Source organism: Cnephaeus nilssonii (genome assembly GCF_951640355.1).
Source record: "Cnephaeus nilssonii genome assembly, chromosome: 11".
NCBI lineage: Eukaryota > Metazoa > Chordata > Mammalia > Chiroptera > Vespertilionidae > Cnephaeus > Cnephaeus nilssonii.
Genome location: NC_137082.1, coordinates 16,309,781 through 16,333,485, shown reverse-complemented (window position 1 = coordinate 16,333,485; position 23,705 = coordinate 16,309,781). Strand labels below are relative to the sequence as shown.

The following is a 23,705-nucleotide window of genomic DNA, read 5'->3' as shown; positions in this document are numbered from 1 at the left end:
CCTCGTGTATCAAAGGCCAGCTGAAACCTTTTTTTTTTTTCTGACCTTGGTGTGAGAACTTGTTTCTGTCCTTTTATACATTTTTAATATCTCTTTTAAATATCTTACTAAGAACATCTCCTTAACACGAGGCCTGGCTCTGATGTGTTTCAGATGAGATGGTCATACCTTGAAGATGTTAAGAGTTACCGTTTCAGTCATGTGAGCGCGGCATCCTTACAGCCTGGGGAAAACACCCGTTTCCGCCCCGTCTACAAGGGAGCCTCTTCTGCCTTTTGTATCCAGCTGTTTTGCATTGATGAGAAGTATGAAGCGAGGCAAGTACTGAGCCGCAGGTTGTCTGTTATGGTAAGGCATTCTTAGGGTGTTGGTGGCCTGACATTTGAATCTTACAGAGCCAATGGTTTCCAAACCTGGCCACACCTAATCCTAATCTCCTGGTAAACTCTTTTATAAGCACAGATTCCTTGGCCCCATTCCCAGAGATTCCAGTCCATAAAATGTGAGTAAGGCCCTCAGCACTGGGCTGCCTGGGGTCTGACTCACCTATGTCACAGTTGGGGATCTGGAAAATGATCATTTATGTAACCTTGTGCTGCTCCCCATCCTCGGAAGTTTTTATTTGGGGGAAACTTAGGATTTGGGTTTCTGCTTGACTGGAGTCTTTTTTGGTTGCAAGCAACAGAAACTCCAACTCCAACTAGCTTTGAAAATATGGACTAATGGCCTCACATGATGAAGGATAAGTGCAGTGGCAGGACTGAGTCTCACTGGGCTTGATTCAGGACTTAATCACCCAATCAAGGGCCAACTTTCTCTCCCCCACCTCCCAGCTCTGGTTCCCTGCTGCTGGCCCCATTCTCAGAGCAGTGTCTCCATGGGGGCTGAAAAAGTGGACGGTGGGCTCGGGCTCTGCACCAAAAGCTCGTGAGCACGAGTCTGGTTGGGGCCTAGCTCTCCATCGAAAGCCCCTTTGGCCCGATCGGGCTGTGTGCTCATTCCTGAGCTGATGGTCTGGGCTGGGCTGGGCGGCTGAGCCCCTTGCCTCAAGCTCTCTCCAGAATCTGGGGCTGGAGCCTCACTCAGTGGGAGCTTGAGAGGGGGGTTAGTGAGACGCAGAACAACAATCTAGGGCAGCTGAGGGAAGGAGGAGTCATGGTGCCATGCAGGCGACTCAGTCACCCACTCCCTGCGCCTCCAGAGCACCCCCATGTTCTGTGCCTGCTGCCCCCTGTAGTCTGGATGTGGGCCCCTGCCCTCGATGCCTAGATTCCACATTTGGAGGGTACCCACCAACTCCACCGTTTGGTCCACAGAACCATCTCGCAGAGAAATAGACTGGTCCACTTTGGTAGACAGGAAGGTTCTGGAATATCTTTTAGGTGACCAAGAGCACTGCTGGGCATTTCCCTTTGAAAGATTGTATTTAAACACATTCCCAGTCTCCTAGCCTCGCTTAGAACTTTCCTTTACTTATACTTTTTTCCTCTTAAGTTTTCAATTTCTTTGGCCATCTGGAAGGTTGAAAAGGGAAATCCTTTTATTTTAATTACATTGTAGCCATCTATAAAGCCCATAAACCCTCCTAGATTTGTTGCGTATATTTATTTCCCCCTGTGCATTCATATATGATTGTGCTTGGAATGTGATTTTTGAATTTTCAAACAGAAATCTGATGACCCATTATGGCTTGCCTTTGGATATACGTCACCCACCACTGGTCAGAAAATCTTTTGCATGTAAAAGAGAAAAAGGTCAGAGTAGCTTATAATATGCCCACATCTCCCCCCAGCTCTTCCGAAAAGGCAGGAAGGGATCACGTCCAAGAATGACTAGCTTGCTTTTTGAATGAACAGAGATTATTAATTGCTATAATATACCTTCAGTTCTAGAAAAGTACTTTATTACTGACGTATGAAGCTTACGGCTTCTGCATCTGCTTCATGTTCAGCTAGACACAAATTCTGACTGGTGGTTGGCTAATCGCTGCCTGAGGGGGAGAGAGCCTCGTCTCTTTAAATATACACAGAGGCTGCGTTTGCTTGCAGGCCAGTGACCATGCTGCTGTTTTGTTTACAGGTCATTGGACTTTATGAAATTTGTTTTCAGCCTTTTTCCTGTAAGTACATGCTGAATTTTGAGTAACGTAATTGGCTTTGTAAGCTAGAAAAGTGAAATGCCATATTCTTGTCCAAACATTTAAAATGCTCTGAATGTAGAGATTTCAGCTGCTTCTGTGTTCTGATAATAAGTTTAACTTATATAACATGAACTCTTAAAAATAGAAAATATTGTCATTTTTTGATAATTTTTCTGTCATGCTGTTTTAATAATTTTTCTTTCAGTGCACAATTTCTTTTAGAGATAGCATGACCAGTGTTTTGCTTGTTTTTTTTAAATAATCAAATCATTAATAGAATGCTGGTAAGTACATGCAAATGTCAGAAATTACGCCGAAGTGATTAGACTATTGTATTACTTTGTAGCTTACATTAGCTCAAGGAATTCTGACACCATTACATTGCTTTTCTGTGGCTCGGGAAGTGGGTACTTGTGGTTGATTTCCAGCTTGGTCCTGCCTGACTTGGTGCCTGGCGGGTAGGAGGGGCTCCCCTAGGCACACATTCAAGTGCAAACAAGATGCTACACCTCAGGGTGTCCTGCCTCTTTCTCCGTTTTTGTTTCATTGTTGTCAAGGGATGGAGGTTCTAACCAACGTTTTACCACTTTATTGGAGAAAGAAAGTGGGGAAGGGAGATAACTGAGGGACACTTGGGTTTTTATAAAGACTTTTTCTTGTAAGTTAAGGAAAGTTAACAACTGTACTTCTGCAGTTGGCCAATTACAAGCAAAGTATCTACTGCTTCATTTTTTCCTTGATATTCTGTATAGTGAAGCAAAAAACAAATACAGTTGGATTATGTTGCCTGAAAGCTTTGTGATCATAGATTGTATATCCTCATTTTGTTAATATAATGAAGCCTTGCAATAATGTTCTCCATAATATATATATTTTTAATTTTAAGGCATTTCAAAGCTTATAAAGCAATGTAGATTATCCTAAAATATGATTTACAAAGTTGGTTTACTTCAGAGATGCCCCAACGTAATTTTTTTCTTTGTTTTTATTGAGTTTTAAAGAGAGAGAAAAGGAGAGGGAGCGAGAGATAGAAACATTAGTGATGAAGAGAATCATCAATTGATCAGCTGCCTCCTGCACAACTCCTACTGGGGATCCAGCCCACAATGTAGGCATGTGCCCTGACTGGGAATCGAACTGGTGACCTCTTGGTTCACGAGTCAGTGCTCAACCACTGAGCCACACCGGCCAGGTGCCCCTAAGTAATGTCACTAAATTTAATTCATTCCTGTTTTGAAGTCCATGTAAAGGCAGATGTTTTAGTATTACAAAAGCAATGATGGATTTAAAAAGGTAAAAGAAATATTTACTTTTTGTTTTTTTTAATCCTCACCCAAAGATATGTTTGTATTTATTTTGAGAGAGAGAGACATTGATGTGAGAGAAACATCAGTTGATTGCCTCCCTTATGCACCTTGACCGGGGATCAAACCCGAAACCTAGGTATGTGCCCTGACTGGGAATCGAACCCTCAACCTTTTGGTGCCTGGGATGACGCTCCAACCGGCCGAGCCACCTGGCCAGGGCAAGGCATGTTTACTTTTTCATTCTATCTTATTTCAGGACTTTGGGAGACAGAAATAAGATACCTTCATTACTTCATTCTGAGTCCTTCAGATCCAAGTGACAGCAACTCATTAGCGTCTCCTCCTCGCTGAGGAAGCCCACCAAGACTTGGCACCCAATGCTTATTTGCAGTTCTTTGCATTCAACAACTTGACTCTCATGCCCCCAGGAGGAGCTGTGTTATTTTGCTAGAAAAAAGGAAGATTAGGTCAAACAATGGTTCACTCCTTTGGGTTGCACAAATGTCCCCAGGGTTTTGGATTAGCATCAGTAATACCTTCACAGAGTTCAGGAGGAGGCAAGATCCCAAAGGGACAAATTAGCTCTGGGAAGAGCCGGCTATTCCTACCGGCACCTGGCCGAGGGTTAAATGGATATGCAGGGCACCGGTGGTCGGGAACAGCAAATTCGAGCTGGGTAAGTAGTCATTCTAAATGTGCCAGCAGACACATTAAAAAATATAAAAAGATACAGGTGAACTCAGCTTTAACAATACATTTTATTTAACTCCACATGTCCAAAATTTAATCATTTCAACATGTAATCAGTATGAAAAATTGTGAGTGAGATACTTTACACTTTTTCTCAGTTTTTGAAATTCAATGTATATTTTACACACTTATAGCCTATTCAATACAAGCAGTAATTTTTCATCAGAAATACTTGATCTGCATTTGGATTTTATAAAATTTACAATTGAATAAGTAGATTCGGATTACCAAGTTGTTGTAAACATACAGAAAATGTTTCCAATGACTGAATTCAGTATCAGTTTTTAAATTAAAATTAAATTCAATTAAAAATCCAGTTCCCGAGTCTCAGTAGCCACATTCAAAATGCTCCGTGGTCAGATGTGGCTACTGGCTACCACGTTGGACAGTATGGATCTAGAAGGAGAGTGGCAGCTGTCAGGATAAGTGGACCCTTCTGTGTCGGCTAAGCAAGCCCACTGCCCAGGTTAAACATGTCCTTAGATCTGTTCACCCAAATGGGATCATGTCATAACATACACAGACATCTCTTCATGTATAATCACAGGATTTTAGAAGAGAAAAGTCCTCTCACAGAGGAAGGGACCAGGCTGATACAATACCACTTAGTAAGCCCCGGGCCTTTGCTGTGACACCACACTCCCTGGTTCACTCCTGGCAGCAAATGAATCTGAAAGGGCAAATGTCCTAAAAATCTACGTCCGCAAAGGAGCCGTGCCAAATGGGTTCCATTGTTCATAATATTCATTTATCCAGGTTTCAGTCAGGTGTTTGCGGTTGCTTATCCCGCTGAGTTTTATATGATTACTTTCTAAATTATAGGAAAGCTTAATTTGCATACCCTCTCCTTTACACATTTTGCTCCAATTTTCTTTATTGTTTTCCAGCAGGACTTTTGTTCAGTGTGGTGATAAATGATTTCTGATTGTTTTTGCTTGTGTACTGCTCCCATCCTGTTAGGACAAGAACTTCTGCCTCATTTCTCTGCCGCATCTCACCCCTGAGTTTGTCCTCATCCAGAACTTTGTGAAGCTGGTCCCCTTCAACAACTGCACCCTGGAGCAGGACCTCTACGTCTTCCACCGGGCGGGATTGCTCAAGTAAGGGCATGCACCTTTGGCCAAAAGAATATCCATTAAGTTAAAAAAAGAGAATGGAATAAGGAGCTCCCTACCATTTCAATTTAATGATTTATTTTTAAAATTGTCTTATTGGCGGTGAGGCTTGATCAAGTGATTTTAACTAATACATTTTGGGACAGAGTCATATCAAGAAGTTACATGTCCAGTCAGATATTAAAAAATAGGTAACTCTACAATAGTCAAAATGATGTCATGTTGGTAGATTCTATGGATAGAACAATGTAACACAAGAAAGTTCTACCATAGGCCCCAATATAGTAAGAATTTAGAGTGTGTGTGTGTGTGTGTGTGTGTGTGTATGTATGTGTTAGTAAAGGTATGTCTAGACATAGGTATGTGACAAAATGTTTGTCAAAACAGTGGGAAAAGGAATGTTTATTCTATAAAGGTGGTACAAAATAAAGATTAAAATGTTCTTCATAGTCTACAGGAAAATAGATTCCCAGGTGACTGAAGAATTAAATGTAAATATTAAAGTCATACAAAATTAGATAATAAATCTAGTGCTAGATTCTGTGCCAAATTCTGAGAATACAACAGTGAACAGCATACAGACATGTTCCTGATCCTTTCAAAGCTTATAAACACTCGCATAAAGGTAAACACGCAGCTGTGATGGGTATACCAGCAATGGGTACATAGTTCTACGTATGTATCATTGGAAGCTTCGGCCCAGTCAGAGGAAGCTTTCCTGAGGAAGTAGGTTGAGTGCTAGATAAGGAGTGTGAGTGAAGATTGATCTTTATCATGTTACACGATGGGAAAGTTCTTTTTAGAGCATGGAAGGAAAAACAAGATTTTTTTTTTTTAGTATATAATGTTTTTTGAACCACCCTAATTTAATTAAAATGCAGCTGACTAATAGAAGGATATTTTAAACAAATATGCCATACACAGTGTTGATATATTTGATATATAAAGAGCTTTAATAAATCAATAAGAAGACAATTTAATACCTGAATAGAAAAACTAACAAAGACCAGACTATTTGCATATGAAGAAAAACAAAAAATAAAATCAATAGATGTTTTAAAATCTTTGAACTTACCTCTAGTTAGGGAGAAGAAACCAATGCAGAAATGAGACAGCATTTTGGTCAATTGGTAAGAAATAAAAATTAGAAACATTTAATTCTTAATGAGACAAATATAGTACTAATCAGAATGTAAATTAACATGAAATTTCAAAGGGCAATTTGGCTAGAATACTAAAGTAGTTCATATCCTTTTACTCTTTAATTCCACTCCCAGAAATATGTCCTAAGAAACTTGTTGCTGAGATGCAAACAAAAATTTATGTATGAAGATGAAAGAATATTGGAAATACTCTTATCCAATAGTAAGAGAGTGCTTAAATACATTATGGTACCTATATGAAGGAATCTAAAACTATGTTTGTGATTCATTTAAAGAATATTTAATGATGAAAATGCTCATAATGTAATATTAGCCAATAAAACATACCAATATATTAAACAGCACTGAAATATGACCTAAATTTTCAAAGAAAGAGAAAACATATAAATTAAATGGACTAAAAGAAGATGTGCAGATGTAATGGATACTGTGGTGCTCACCCAGGCCCATCTCGTGTGGAGGGTGCCATGAGCTCACCCTAATAAATCCCCAGTATGAAGATCTCTATTGAGGCTGCCACCCAGGGAACCTGCCCTGTAACACGAGAGATGGTCAGTGGTTGCCTCCTGGTGCTATTATGAGCCTCATACGTGATTTTTCATGTTCTTCTTTATGTTGCCTAAATTTTGGAATTTTTCTACACCAGACTTGAATATTGGCTAGGATTCTTCTGCTGACAAGTGGTAGAAACCCATCAAATTGGCTTCTCTAACTAGAGAATTTATTGGTGCCCAGAGCACAGTAAGAATTCAAGGGCAATGCTGGTTAATCAGAAAACTGACCCTATTTGATTATTTGTCTCTTCCATCTTGACCCTTTCTCAGACTGGTGCTTCCTCAGCGGTTGCAGGATGGGGGAGGTGGCTTTAGACTTTTAATCACACCAAGTCCAACAGGAAAAAAGTGGTGGTATGCCTCTTTCTAGGAGCCCTAATACAAAAGCCTATTTGCATCTCATTGGCTCAGATTGGGTCCTGTGCTGACCTTGAAGTCATCACTGTACCAGAGGCTGCTGGTTGGCATCAGCTAGGTCTGTTCCCAAAGCTCGGAGGTTGGGTGGGGAGGAGTATACTGCCCAACACAAATCTGGGGACATTCCTGGAGAAATGGGCAATTGAGCTACTCCCCACAGCTCTGTGTTATTAACAAGTACTCCACTTGCTTTTTATGCACATTAAGGATTAAAAAGCACTGGAGGTGAATATATCATTTTTATGAATATGGATATATCCTTTAGTAGATTGTGAGCCCTAGCCAGTTTTCTTAGTGGTTAGAGCATCGGCCCGCAGACTGAAGGGTTGCGGGTTCGATTCTAGTCAAGGGCATGTACCTCGGTTGCAGGCTCCATCCGGGGCGCGCATGGGAGGCAACCAATCAGTGTGTCTCACTCACATCAATGTTTCTCTCTGTCTCTCCCTGTCCCTTCCACTTTCTCTAAAAATTAATGGAAAAAATAACCTCCCATGAGGATTAATAAAAAACAAAAAAATACACAAAAAAGAATCGTGATTCTATCTCTGCTCCAGATACAGATTTTCTGTAACCATGTGAGCCACACCCACTTTAAGCCTTTTGTTACCTGTTGAGGTACTAAGGCCCTTCTGTATTGCATAAATAGAACCTTGGGCTAGATTTTATAAGAATGCATATATGAACTATGACAGTTTTCAGATTTTTATCTACTTCTACCAAGTAATGCTTTAATTTTTCTAATCTCTAGTTTTTGTCTTTTCATACACACCCTCCCTTTAACCGGTGGTTTTCTAAAGCCATTTTTATAAATTTCAAAACTTAGGTTACTAGGGGGAATGCTTTCAGTTGGAAATAAAAGAAAACCCAATTCACAATGGCTTCAACCACAGGGCATGTATTGACTCAGATAACTGGGAGATAAGCAGGGCTTTAGGGTTTGAATCTTTGGGGTCTTGGTCTCTTTCCTTTTTCCACTCGGCTTCCCCTGGTGTCTATAGAGCCTGGTTTTGGCTTCCATCTTCTTGACAAGCGATTGCTGCCTCGGGGCTGCGGTCCGTGCACCACTGCAGAGAGGGAGAGCTGGCTGAAGGCTCAGGCTTCCTTTCCCAGAGGCCCCGGCACGCCCCTTCGTTCATCCCATACAGACTATTGACTGTGCAGTGTGTGCCAGCCCCGTTCCAGGTGCTGGGGGAGCAGACAGAAATCCTCGCTCTCATGGGCCTGCATTCTAGTTAGAGGAGAAAGCCATAAGTAAAGGGGAGAGGTAAAATATATAGTGTGTAAGCGATGTGGGGGAATGGAAAGAGTGCAGCAGATGAGGGGAGAAGAGATGCTGGGATGCGGGGGTGCGAAGGAAAGGCCCGTCGGGGAAAGAGCTGAGGGAGGAAGCCACGTGGGCACAGCCAGGGCACGGGACATCCGCATCTGCTTTTTGATACCATGGTTTTCAAATACATTGTTTCCTTCTTCCATTTTTTGCTTCACTTCTCTTGACATTTGGGATGAATTGTCCTGGTCTTAAGTTTGCTTACTTTAAATTTCATGACCTCATGTTCTGGTCTCCCACCCATTCTTGTTTTCCTTCCCTGGGGAAATTATATTTGTGTTTGTCACCTGGTCTCTGGCCAATCTGGTGAGGCTGGGACTTGTCATTCATTCAACTGTTAGCTGCCTCTACCTCTTCTGTCAACAAAGGCCGCCAGGACTCCCTCTCATTTCACTTACCACTGCTGGTCTTTGAGGAAAGAACAAATTCTAATACTTGTGTTAACTGTAATTTTAAATTTGTACAAGCTGAAGATTTTTTGTTTTGTTTTGTTTTTTTGTTGTTTGTTTGTTTAAATCCTCACCTGAGGCCCTGGTCGGTTTGGCTCAGTGGATAGAGCATCGGCCTACAGACTGAAAGGTCCCAGGTTTGATTCCGATCAAGGGCATGTACCTTGGTTGCAGGCACATCACCAATAGGAAGCGTGCAGGAGGCAGCTGATCGATGTTTCTGTCTATCCCTCTCCCTTCCTCTCTGTGGAAGGTCAATAAAATATATATATTTTTTAAATCCTCACCTGAGGATAGTTTTCCCATTACTTTTCAGAGTGTGGAGGGAAGGAGGGAGGGAGGGAGAGAGAGAGAAAGAGAAAAAGAGAGCGAGAGAGGGGTAGAGAGAGAAATATCGATGTGAGAGAGACATATTAACTAGTTGCCTCCTGCACATGCCCTGACCTAGGGTAGGGAGCAAACCCCAACCCTTGACCAGGAATCTAATCTGCTACCCCTTGGTGTGCAGGCTGATGCTGTAACCATTGAGCACACTGACCAGGGCCTGTTTTAACATTTTTTATTTATATCATGATTTTTAGGATGTTTTCAAACTTAATATGGGGTTAGAATGTGGTATAAATTCTTCTTCTTCCTTTTTTCCCTGCTTGCCCATCTGAACCTTCATGCTGGCTTTTCCTTCTTGTTTATTCATGAATGGAGAGCACTCTGTCCATCTGCCTGCCCTTCCAAGCCAGGCTTTTCTGGAATTTGCCATTTTTAATTTTAGGGAATATGTTTCAAACTTTTTTTTTTTTATCCAACTAAAATTTATTGTGCTAGAAATTATTTTCTATGAATAAATATTTACTGCTACGTTAGATCATACCACCAAGTTCAATTTTGCTTGGTAAATAAAAATGCCCTTCGGCAGCTGGCTTCTAAATGGGTTCTCCCCTCAGTGTGTGTGTTCTGTTTGCTTTTCCGAGGGTGAGTCACGCATGCCCCGCGTCCCTTTTCCCAGCAGGTCACCGTTACACCATTTCAGGCCTGTGTCATTACTGAGAGTGTCTTCGTGGTGTCAGTCCTTCTGGCGCTTTTAATCAGCCTCCTTGCATAGAGCCTGGTAGAAAACTTCATTTTATCGTTACTGTTTTGTTTTGTTGTTTGGTTTAAACTGAAATACTGTGACTATTGAATTGTTTTGTGATCTATTACACAGATCACTCCTTTGGAATTTGGAAAGACTCAAATTACTGTTTCTTCTTTCCATAATGTTGTTTTGATTTACTGGCATCAAAAAATTGCCCTATCGCCCTGGCCGGTGTGGCTCAGTAGTCGAGCATCAGCTCATGCACCAAAAGTTCACAGGTTGGATTCCCAGTCAAGGGCATGTACCTGAGTTAAATGTTTATTCCCTGACCCCGGTCAAGGAGGGTGTGGAAGGCAACCAATCGATGTGTCTGTCTCACATCGATGTTTCTCTCTCTCCTCTCTCTCTCTCCCCCTCCCTCCCTCCCACTTTCTCAAAAAAATATCCTCAGGTGAGGATTAACAAAACAAACAAACAAACAAAATTGCCCTGTATTCTGAAAGGCTGACTATACATATACTTCTAGGTGTCTAAAACAATTCATTCATTCCATTTGGGGTTTAAAATGCACTGTTAAGTCTTTCTTTCTTTTTCTAATGTTACATAAAATGTTCTATTTTGTTATGTGTGAAGTCTCAGTAAATACTATAAATTCTGCCCTTTGAGGCAGAGTCCATCAAAAATGGTAGAGAAAAACTCTTGTGAAGTGGGTGAATTTTCAAGACCCAGCAAGCAGGGGCTTCATCATTTCTTCCTGGAGAGGTGTCCTTTCCTGAGCCAGTAGGAATTTGGCCATCAGGTGCATCTGAGGGGGTGGGGGGAAGGAAGGAGAGAGGAAGAGAGGGAGAGAGGGAGAGAGAGAGAGAGAGAGAAAGAGAGAGGGAGAGGGAGGAAGGGAGAAGTGGCGTGGGGAAGTGAAGGGCCACAGGGAGGTTAGGAAAAGAGAGCCCGTGCAGGACGCCCCAGGAGACCTCCTTTTTCTGTAGGAGGAAGCTATGCGCCGAGATAAGGAAAACCACAGCTAGCCTCCCTCTCCGGCTCAGGGGCTTTGGAAGCATGTCGGAACCCTCGAGGAAAGAGTGGCCAGCCAATCCTGGTGTCTGAGAGGTGTTCACTTCTGGGAAGGCTGGGTAAGGTGGCATGAGAACAGGTGGAGGGAGGTGGGAGGTCTCCTTCCTGATTCTATGTCCTGGGACACAGGAAGGGCCTCGAGAGGATCAGGAACTTCTTATTCTAAACTTGTAGACAGATGAAAGTCGGGTCACGTTTAGGTATATTTAATGTGTCTCACCATCTTTTGCACTACTGTCAGGCTTAATTGTGGTGTGTAAACATCAAAACAGACTTGTCTTTTTGGTTATTTATTTAGCACATTAAAAGTTGGTTTCACAGAAGGCTTGGTATCATTTTATAAACCCTCAATGAATATTCTTAATCTTTATGATTTATGTGAAAATATAGCAAGAAATAAAGATAGCTGTTTGATAATCTATACTAATAAAAGGGTAATATGCTCATTAGACCGGGAGACCTTCCGGATGTCCTTCCGGACAAAGCCATGGTGACAGGGCCGAGGCAGAGGCAGTTAGGGGCGAGAAGGCCAGCGGGGCGGGGGGGGGGGGGGCAGTTGGGGGTGAGCAGGCCAGCGGAGAGGGCAGTTGGGGGCGAGCAGGCTGGTGGGGGGGGGACAGTTGGGGGCAATCAGCCCGGTGGGCGGCAGTTAGGGGCAAGCAGGCCAGCATGGGGGACAGTTAGGGGTGATCAGACTGAAAGGGGGGGCAGTTGGGGCAATCAGGCCAGCAGGCAGATTAGTTAGGGGTGATCAGGCAGGCAGGCAGGCAGGTGAGTGGTTAGGAGCTAGCGATCCTGTATTGCAAGAGAGATGTCTGCTGGTTTCGGCCCAATCCTGGATCGGGCCTAAACCAGCAGTTGGACATCCCCCGAAGGGTCCCAGATTGGAGAGGGTGCAGGCCGGGCTGAGGGACCATTCCCCCCCCCTCCCCACCTCCCCGTGCACAAATTTCGTGTCCCGGGCCACTAGTTTGACAATAAATACTATCTCTTTTTGGTGTGTGTATGTGCATATGATGTCAATATTTTTTTTTAATGTAATTTTATTTTAACTAAGGATCACACATGTTTAGAGTAAAACACTAAACATTCTTACAACTTTGTTTTGAAGTCATTTTATTTTTTTGAGGGGCTTTCTCTAGCTAAAAGGTACTCCAAGGTCTCCATATCTCCCAGTCCTATTGAAAATTGTTTCTCAGAAGGTGGTTCTGTAATCAATAGAAGGTCAGCTCCCCAAGGGCAGGAATCATGGACTGTCCTGTTCCCTGGTGGATCCCCAACACCCAGAACACACTGGGCGTGCAGCGCTATGTCATCAATATTTGTGACAGACAGACTGGGTCATTTTAATAAAGCCCCTTTAATAATTGATCTTTAAGAAATGCATTGTAATTGAAGATCTGTTTCTTGTGCACATTCATTTTTCACTTATTCTGGATGCTCCTGTCAGTTGCTATGGGCAGCAGTTAGGACACCACATACCTATTGCCACATTTGTATCCTTTTTGCTGGCCACAGGGCCCCGTTATCTCAGTCCAGTTAAAGACAGAGCAGTCGGGCCGTGATTCTGAGCACCTGACGTGTGAGCAGGCCACTTGCCTCAGAGCCCACAGCGAAACGCTCACCTGTGGAGTAAACCTACATTCTGCTTTTGAACTGAGCAAAAAACCAATTCAGAAGCCGCTCTCAGAGGCAAATACTAGGGAATAGCAGTCTTGACCCGTAGAAATACAGAGTTAGCCACATATGCAATTTTAAATATTCTAATAGCCACATTAATTTAAAAAATTAGGTGAAATTAATTGTAATATTTATTACTTAACCTCTTTGTATCCAAAATATTATTGTTTCAACATGTAATTAGCGTCCGTATCAGTGAGACATTTTGCCTCCCTTTTTGTACCCGGTCTAGGATGTAATGGGTATGTTATCGGACAGCACATCTCAAGTCAGAGGTGCACTCACCATCCCAGTGCCCAGTCGCCAGGCGTGGCTCCCCGGTTGGACAGTGTAACCGTAGAGTAGGACACAAACACATTACTGCTGCCCATTCCTCCCCTCGAAAGGCTAGGAACAAGTGACAATTGTGAATTGTTCTTCTTTGGTGAATATAAATAGCAGAGATGAGCGCTTCACAATATAACACAAAACAGTTGCGTTCCCTAATTGACAGTAGATTTCCACGGACAAACTGATGAAATAATGTTTGTGTCTTTTGGCAGAAAACAGCCCCCACGTCCCATTAAACATTTATTCAGCACTCCTGAGGGCTAAGAGAAGGCCTGGCCTTTCAGAGTGGACCATGATGTGGTCTGAGCTTCAAGCTTTGCGAGAGGAAAGATGGCCACACCCCCGAGAGCTAAGGGTAGCACCACAGAGACATGCAAGCAGGTTACATGCTCACTCGCTCTCCTGGCTCCCACATCGCTCTTAACCCCATTGCGGCATTCATCATATATGGGAAATAGTCTCTGGCCATCTTCATGCATGCTGCATAGTTCCCTCATTTAACAGATATTTACTGAGCACGTATTACCTGCCAGGCATTATTCTAGCCATGGGGTGCAGCAGCAGTGATCAAGGGGACCAAAACTCTTTATCTCCATAACATTTTATTTTAATGGGAGGAGACAAACAATGAACAAAATAAAGAGAAGGTACGAAGTACAGTGGAGAAAAATAGAACAGGTAATGGAAGTGTCAGGGTTTCCAAATTTTTAGTTAGGGAAGGCCTCGTTGAGAAGGTGAAGTCTGAGCAAACACTTGATGTTGAGGTGAGGGAAAAGGCTGCTTACCTGGGGTAGAGGAGGAAGACTTCCCAGGAAGAAGTCCTGATGAGAGAGTGTCCCTGGAATGTTTGAGGATCAGCAGGGAGGCCTGTGAGGAAAGCAGGGAAAGTAAGAAGCCAGCTACTTGGAGATGAGTCAGGAGGAGAGATCCCAGAGAGAAGGTGTGGGGAAGGAAGCTCCATTCCTGGAGCGGCTCTCAGTCCCCAAAAGGACTTTGGCTTTGACTCGGATTGGGATGGGAATAATAACTGGGATTCTTAACCTTGGACCCTCTTTATTTTTATTTTTTAAAATATATTTTTATTGATTTCAGAGAGAAGGGAAAGGGAGAGAGAAATAGAAACATCAATGATGAGATAGAATCATTGATCGGTTGCTTCCTGCACCCCCCACACTGGGGATCAAGCCCACAACCTGGGGATCGAGCCCACAACCTGGGGATCGAGTGCGCAACCCAGGCCTATGCCCCGACCAGGAATCGAACCATGACTTCCTGATTGATAGGTTGACGCTCAGCCACGGAGCCACACCAGTTGGGCCATCTTTACTTTTATGAAACTTTAATGGAAATGTAGCATTTCCTTCCATTGTAAAAGTAGGCAACAAACACAATAGGATCAGTAGCACCTGAAGCCTTCCCTTAAATTGAAATGGTTTTCCTATCACATTATAGGACTTGTACATATCTACAAATATCACTTGTGGTTTATGCTCATCTATACAACATTATTAGACCACGACTGAACCATGCTACTTATTGTAATCCTACATATTTTATTTTATGCATTAAAAAGAGGGGTCCTTGGCAGAATGCAGGTTAAGAACACCTGCATTCCAGGTCACATGGTCTGACTTCGTGATTTATAAGCATCACTCTCCCTGCTTTGCTGAGGGTGGACTGTCAAGGCATGGAGACACATTCAGGTGGTACAGGCAGGAGGTGGTGGTGGCTGGGGCCAGCATGGGAAGTGGGTGGAATCTAGATGCATTTTGAACAGAGAACCAACTGGGCATGCTGCTGGGCTGGAAGTGAGGCATGTGAGGAAGAGAGCCGAGATGAAGCCTAGGGTTTGGGTTCCCTGAACCACGGGAAGAATGGAGTAACTAAGGCAGGAGAGACAGCTGGCGTGGGGCTTTGGAATGCGATCGGGATAACTATTAGATAGCCAAATTGTTTCACTTGGGAGATTCAGGATCCAATCTTTTGTCTATTACCTGATTCTGAGAGAGATGTATTAAACTTTACCAGCATGATGATGAGTTAGTCAAATTCTGTAAATTTTTACTTTAATATTCTAATGCTATATTGTTAGATCCCTACACATTTGATATTGTCATCTCTTGTGAATTTTTATAAATATGTAATTGGCATTTAGGATATATATTGATAGTCATTTGATGAGTCAAAATGAAGATATACACTCTACATAATTAACTTTTATTGAGATATGATGGACATACAACATTATGCTTTCGCTTTTATTAAATAACTTTTTCTCTCATAGTGCTTTTTGCCTTATGCTCTAGTTTACCTGGCATTTATATTGCTACACTAGCTTATTTGCTAGCTATCACTTGCCATTCCCCTTTCCTTTGCTTTTAAACTTCCTTTGGTATTATTGCTGAGGGTGGACTGATGGTATGATAATTCACATACCATACCACTTAAAGTATACAGCTCAGTGGTTTTTAGTACATTCACAAAGCTATGCAACCATTATCTCTACATGGTCCCAAAATATGTTCATCATCCCAAGGATACTCCGTATGAATTAAGCATCCATTTTTATTCTTTTCTCCTCCCACCCCCCTTGCAGTGGCTAATTTATTTTGTCTCTATGAATGTGCCTAATCTGAACATTTCATATGAATGGAAGTATACAATATGTGGCCTTTGTATGTGGTTTCTTTCACTTAGCATCTTCAAGGTTCATCCATGGTGTGGCATGAGTCAGTGCTTCATTCCCTTTTATGGCTGAATAATATTCCATTTTATGGATAGACCACGTTTCATTTATCCATTCACAAGTTGATAGACATTCGGTTTCTTTCTGCCTTATGGGCTATTATCCTATATAATAAAAGGCTAATATGCAAATCGACTGAACGGTGGAACGACTGGTCACTATGACACACACTGACCACCAGGGAGCAGATTCTCCCAACGCAGGAGCTGCCCCCTGGTGGTCAGTGCCACCTCCATGGCAGCACTAAGGATGTCCAACTGACGGCTTAGGCCAGCTCACTGTGCGGGCCTAAGCCATCAGTCGGACATCCCCCAAGGGCTTCCAGACTGCGAGAGGGTGCAGGCCGGGCTGAGGGACCCCCTACCCCTGAGTATACAAATTTTATGCACTGGGCCTCTAGTTATAAATAATGATGCTGTGAACATTCAGGAACAAGGTTTTGTGCGGGCATATGTTTTTAATTATCTTGGGTATTTTCCTAGTAGTTTTGTGGTCTTTTTCACATTTACATCTTTAATCCATCTGAACTAGATTTTGGTGTCAGGTGGCCATATCAGAAGCAAATTCTTATTTTTCACTTAATAATTATTTGTAAAATGAAGATGATATTTTTAATCTTCATACAAGTTAATTATAGATACAGATTTTTTTTGCAAATATGCCACATTTTACTTTATTAATGTTAGTTATAATAGCACTGTCCAATTTAGTAATTATACCTGAATGACTGAGAGCATTCAATGCAATGCCAGCTAAAGAATATGCTGGGCCCATTACAAATGACAGTGTGGGGCTCTAGCCTAAGATGGGGAAGTCATCGCCCCTTCCTGTGGGCCCACCGCTCCAATGTGCATCCCCAACAGCTGGCAACCTCTGCACCAAGATTCACAAAGTACCCGGTGGGGGGTGAGGAAGAGGGCCACGCTGAGTTGACAGCTGAACACTCGATGGCACTGCCTGCCCGGGTGGGGATGGCCATCACCATGCTCTGACTAGAGACTCTGGGACATCTGACCCTCTGTCCTTCCCATATCAGTGTCCAGGACCCCACTGAGGGTGGAGCAGGGTGGGCCTCCCTGAATGTGGGCCTCCCCCACAAATGCAACCCAGTTTTCTCCTCCAGTAGAGGGCAGCAGCAGTCATGGGGCAGGGTACAGGAGAGAACCCATCATGGAGTGATGGTGGGAGGTGGTACCACATGTGAGCCAAGGCTCCAAGCCCCCGGACATGCTCTATTGTTTGACTCGATTTCACATAAAAACACAAAATCAAAGATAAAATTATTAAGAATTAAGACTCATGCCCTGGCCCAGGTTTCTTAGTAGTTAGAGCATCAACTTGGGCACCGAAGGGTTGCGGGTTGGATTCCCGGTCAAGGACATGTACCTGGTTTGGAGGTTCATCCCCAACCTGGGTTGGGGTACATGCAGGAGGCAACCAATTGATGTGTCTTGATGTTATGTTCCTCTCTCTATCTCCCTCCTCTCTCTCTCTCTCTCACTCCCCCCTCCCTTTCATGCTCTCTAAAAATCAATGGAAAAAATACCTTTGGGTGAGAATTAACAAAACAATACAAAACAAACAAACAAAAAAAACAATTAAGACTCATGAAGCCAGGCCAGGTTCAATGTAATTTATTAACATCTTAACATACTTAAAAATTTTGAGGAAGAATTTGGCTTTATGTATGAATTAAATATGAAATAAAGCATGGTGCCGAACAGTTTTAATTATAATAATTTAAAGTGTAACTTTGTGTTGTCTCTGGTTAATGGCATTATCAGTTATTTTTACCTTATTCTTTGCACTTTTTTTCATGTTTTTCCAGGTTTCTTACAATGAAATAGTTACTTTTATAATTAATCAAACCCCAATGTCATATAAAGATATTTTACTGCTATTGTCTTACATAAATATGATGTTATAGTTCTGTGTCCATTTGGGGGAGAATATGTATTTGGTACTTTAACCTAAAAAAAGTGTATTTCTCTTTACCTAGGACGATTAAAATAAGATTAGCCACTATATTGGATTCTCCTGGTGTTGAAAATCTCGTCAGTAGCCTCAAACTCAATAGACGCATATTGGAGGATTTAAGGCAATACAATGATGCTCATAGAGACCCTGTAAGTACCTGCTGTGGCCAGGTTGGCTTCCTTTTCATCATGTTATGGGACCACTGTGATCCATGGAGGGTCAACCTGAAATTTCCTTGGGCCTCCATGGGAGAATTGTGTGGTGGGAGCAGCGTGGTGTGTTAGCAGATGGCAGCAAGAAGAGAAAGGGAAGGAAACTGAGGTTTAAGGAAGTGAGGCTGTTCGTCTCCTCACTGGTGGCCCCAAGGACTGTGGTGGTACATGCATGAGCCCATACAGGGGATACAACTGGGTAGAACTTAACACACACACATACACACAGTCATATCAGCGTGTGTTCCAGGCTTGTTGTATTATATTAGTGTTTTGCAAAATGTTCCCAGTAGGGCATACTGGGCAAAGTGTAAAAGGAATCTCTCTGTATTTTTCTTAACAACTGCTTGTGAGTCTACATCAGGCATCCTCAAACTACGGCCCGCGGGCCACATGAGGATGTTTTTGCCGTTTTGTTTTTTTACTTCAAAATAAGATATGTGCAGTGTGCATAGGAATTTGTTCATAGTTTTTTTAAACTATAGTCCGGCCCTCCAACGGTCTGAGGGACAGTGAACTGGCCCCTGTTTAAAAAGTTTGAGGACCCCTGGTCTACATCTATCTCAATAGACATTTCAGTTAAAAAAAAAAAAACACTCCCCCAAAAAACACCCAGAGAAAGTCAGTTTAACTTGAAACAGTAAAAACAGTTAACTTTGTTAAGTCCTAATCCTTGAGTGCATGTGTTTTTAGTGTTCTGTGTTCGAAATGAGAAGTGCTCACTCAGCTCTTTGGCTGTATACCGAAGCCTGCCGGCTGTTTCAAGGAAAAGGCAGTCCTGCAATTGCCTGAGTTGCATGCTGGCCCAGCCGACATTTTCACAGAACACCGTTTGTACTTGAAGGAACGGTTGGCAGACACAATATGGTTATTCAGTCTCAGGTAGTTGGCAGACATTGTCTTTTAAAAAAAGAGGTGAGCTTGTCACTCCAAGAAAACAACTGACAACACTTGTCCCCTGTGTTAAAAGTCAAGCTTTCAAGAAAAAATTCTAATTTTGGAAAATCAGTATCTGCCATTGTGACTTTGACAGCTTCCCAATACTTAACAGACGTTTTCTGATAAGCCTGGTGGTGATGATACCAAATGTGATGGTTTGATATTTTGTAATGAAATAGGTCTACATTTGGAAAATCTGAATGAGCTTGGTGTGAACCAATATTTTCCAGATAAACAATACATGATGCTACAAAATCATACGTAGATATAAAAGAATCATTCAAAGTGTAAAGTAGACCAATGACAGTTAAGGTAGAAGTACACACAAAGTTCATTGATATGGTTTCAGATTCCACATTTAAAGATTTTAATCTTTAAAACACTATCACTTATTGAGTTTTGGTGGAGCATCAAAAAATAATATCCATAATTATCTGCAAAGATTATTTAAATACTTCTCCCTTTTCCAACTATGTATCTTTGTAAAGATAGATTTTTTCATGTATTTCATCCAAAATAACATGTTGTAACATATTGAATACGGAAGCAGATACGAGACTCCAACTGTCTTCCATTAAGCCAGACGTTAGAGATTTGCAAAAATATGAAACAATGCTATGTCTTGTTCTATAAATATTTTTGTCAAATTAAAAAAAATTGTTTCGATTAATAGGTTAAACAAAAATTTTAAATTCAAAATGGTCTCAGTTTTAATTACTAATACAGAAAACAGTGACATATGCATATAACCAAAGCTCTCTGGGGTCCTTAGGACGTAGGGGTCCTGAGGTCACAATATTCGAGAACCACTGATGTAGAGCTAAAGAAAGATTCTGAATCAAGGGAATGCCATTTGAACCGCAGAGTCATTCTTTACTAGCGGGAGAGCTTGGCAAGTTACTCAGCCTCTCAAACCTATTTTCTCCTAAATGAGGGAGATATAATGACAATACTTACAGGGGTGAATGAAGATGAAATGAACACAGGGTGGCCACGTAACTTGCTACATGGGCCAAAGGTAAGTGGTGATAGATTGTGGTTCTGACCATTGTGTGGTCATGGTTCAAACCTACTGTTGACTGTTTTCAGAAACATGGATGGCAATATTTTCTAGGGTCTTAAAAATATATTCATCTTTTCAGGGTGGAACACCACTGCAGGCATTTGTAGCTGATGTGGCAAAACAAGTGGTTGGCATTGCAGTGATCAGAGACGAAATGGTAAATTGCAAAATGGATATTAATTTCCTTGATTGTGCCTCTTTATTTCATGAAGTAGCCACAATACCTCTTTTGAAGTTTCATTTTTATTTATTTATTATGAATGCCTCTTATTCTTTGCATCCCACTTGATAGCCTCTTAAATTTTCTTTTTTTCATCTCAAAAGTGTTTAAAATATTACAAAGAGTATATGAACACATTCACATTCTAAAAATTCAAATAATCTTCCACCACCACCAGAAAAGAATCCCACTGCTCTTCCTGAAGGATTACTACTATTGAGAGTTAGGCATTTATCTCTCCCAACATTTTCCCTCACACTTATTTACATGCTGTGTGTGTGTGTGCGTGTGTGTGTGTGTGTGTGTGTGTGTGTGTGCATGTGTTTTGTCAAGTGGACATCTGAATTTATGTTTTCCAAGAGCACAGTCAGTTACTCCAAAGTACTTATTACAGGTAGTCCATTCTTGCCCTACTGATTTAAAATGCTGCCTTTACATTATTAAGTTTCCATGTGCCTGCATCTATTTTTACTCTCTATTCTGTTCCATGGATTTATTTGTTGGTATCTATTGCATTATTTTAGGCCAGTGATGGGCAACCTTTTGAGCTTGGTGTGTCAAACTTCACCAAAAAACTGAGCATAACTCGGGTAGTGTGTCACTTTGAGGAAAAAACATTATTTAGCAAATGTTTCATCCTCAGGAGCAGCAAATGTTTCATCCTCGGCATGCGGCCGCCTCAGCGGCCGCGTGTCATCAGAAATGGCTACGCGTGTCAGTGCTGACACGCGTGTCACAGGTTCGCCATCACTGTTTTAGGCTTTGCTATCTGGTGGGGGAGTCTTCTCTCATTTGTTTTTTCTCCTAAATTTTAATGGTTTTACTTTGATATTTTCTCTTCCAGATAAACCTTGTAATACTTATTATGAATTTATTTGTACTTATATAGATTTTATAGAACAACTAGAGGCCCTCAGCCTGGCCTGCACCCTCTCGAAATCTGGGACCCCTCGGGTAGGGTCCCTAGGCCCGGTGGGCAATCAGGGCCTATGGGGCTTTCCTTCTCCCGGCTACGGCAGCTAGCCCTGCTTCCGCCGCTGCCACTGCGACTGCTTGCCAACTGTCGCCCCCTCTGGGCCTCCCTCTGCGGGGTGATCGTGGGGTGATGGCGGCCCCACCCCCCAACCAATCACATCGCACCTGCCTTGGCTGGCCTGCTGCCAGTGCGTGTCATGGCGTGGTGGTCTGGAAGGTTGTTATGCTGTTCGGTCGTTTGGTCAATTTGCATATTATGCTTTTATTTTTATAGATTTAGGAAGAATTGACTATTAAAATATTGAGGTGCTTATTGTAGGAACATAGCTTTCTCTATTTTTGTTGTTGTGGTGGTTGAATTCTTTTGGGTTCTTTGGAAAACTTTTTTAATATATTTTTTTATGGATTTCAGAGAGAAGGGAGTGGGAGAAAGAGGTAGAAACACCAATGGTGAGAGAGAATCACTGATCGGCTGCCTCCTGCACGCCCCCGACTGGGGATTGAGGCCGCAACCCGGGCATTTGCCCTTGACTGGAATCAAACCTGGGGCCCTTCAGTCCGCAGGCTGTTGCTCTAGCCACTGAGCCAAACTAGCTAGGGCCTTCAGAAAACTTTTGTGGCTTTGTTCATACAGGCTGTGTGTGCCGGATACTCTGTTTACCCCTCCAGGTTCTCTCCCCTCTTTTCTCTGGCTTGCTCTGTCCCAGGAAGCCTAACCTGATGGGCAGCACCATGGGTGCTTTGTCCTTTGGCTCCCAGTTAGGTTTGACCAATGGGGAACCCTGAGGAGAGGAAGGGAGGAAAGAGAGATTGGGCTGCCTCGGGCTGGTCTCTCTGCTGAATTCCCTCATCTTTTCAAGGCAGCCTCTTCTCCATGACTCTTACTGGATTCCAGCATCCAGTACCTCTCATGAGGGTGGTAATAGCTTGCAGTTACTGCTACATCATCGCTACTGGTTTCTCTGTATCCTGCCCCCTCCTTGTCAATGGTCCCTTTGTTAAACTCCAGTTATGCTCATTTGAACATACCATCTGTTTCCTGCTGAGACCCTCTCCAATACAGTCCTGGACATTTATGATTTATTTCTACATGTTTTATATTTTTCTGGATATTATGGCTAGACACATTGTTTTCAATGTACTTTCAAAATGTTTATTTTGATATGTGGGAAAACTACTAATTTTTGTATTCTTGTATCCAACGAGCTTTTTGAAGGCTCTTATTAGCTCTGAGAGCCTTTCCGCTGATTCTTTTCTGACCCATCATAACTTCTACCATAATCTACTTGTCAGAGCAGTCCCAGGACAGGCTCAGATTCCAGGGATGGAGAAATGGACTCCAACTCGTGATGTGACAACTTTTCTCTGTAGATAGCATGAGGGCAGGAGATACCTTCATGGCCAACTTTGAAACGCAGGATCTGCCACGCCTTCTTTTAAAAATCTTTATACCTTATTTTCCCCCCCTCCCCCCGTTTTATTGTATGTTTAGAATAGCATCGCATAGAAGTATTTATAATGAGTACTTTTGTGGTGTTTCTTATTTTAATGGGAATGATTCTGCATTTCCCCCCATTTAATAAAATATTTGCTGTAGTTACTGGAAGATGCTATTTATCAAGTGAAGGCAGCTCTCTCCCATTTCTAGTTTACTAAAAGATTTTATTATGAGTGAGTGTTGAATTTTATCAAATGTGTTTTTGGCATCTATTGAGATGTTCATATGGCTTTATTCCTTTAATGTAGTCTAATTCTCCTTATCCTTAGATTCATTGCTCTTTTGATTCAATATGTCTTTGAGTAATTCTTTTAGAGAGGGTGGTAGGTAGTGTTTCTGAGTACATACATATACAAGAAGCTTTTATTTTGTCCTCACACTTAAATATCTATTCACTTGTGTATAGAATTCTTTTTGTTGTTGTTAATCCTCACCCAAGGATTTTTTTCCATTGAATTTTAGAGAGCCTGAGAGGGGGTTGGGAGAGAGAGAGAGAAACATTAATGTGAGAGAGAGACATTGATTGTTTGCCTCCCGCACAAGCCCTAAGCAGGATTGTGGATTGAACCTGAAAAGACGGTATGTGCCCTTGATGGGGAATCGAACCTGTGACCCTTGGTTCGATTGGAGTGTGGGCCAACTCTAACCATTGAGCAACACCAGCCAGGATGTGTATAGAATTCTTATATGAATTATTTCT

At 42.2% G+C, this 23,705-nt stretch overlaps 1 protein-coding gene across 1 annotated transcript in view; it reads left to right on the top strand.

Moving 5' to 3' along the window:
* CFAP61 (cilia and flagella associated protein 61) overlaps positions 1–23,705 on the top strand; it is a gene marked incomplete at its 3' end in the record, with an annotated part of 235,177 nt that overhangs the window by 63,027 nt on the left and 148,445 nt on the right. Inside the window, exons 11-15 of the mRNA XM_079783836.1 lie at positions 154–317; positions 2,080–2,119; positions 5,158–5,297; positions 18,121–18,247; positions 20,392–20,469. Coding sequence (XP_079639962.1) covers positions 154–317; positions 2,080–2,119; positions 5,158–5,297; positions 18,121–18,247; positions 20,392–20,469 — 549 coding nt within the window. The remainder of the gene's footprint in view (positions 1–153; positions 318–2,079; positions 2,120–5,157; positions 5,298–18,120; positions 18,248–20,391; positions 20,470–23,705) is intronic.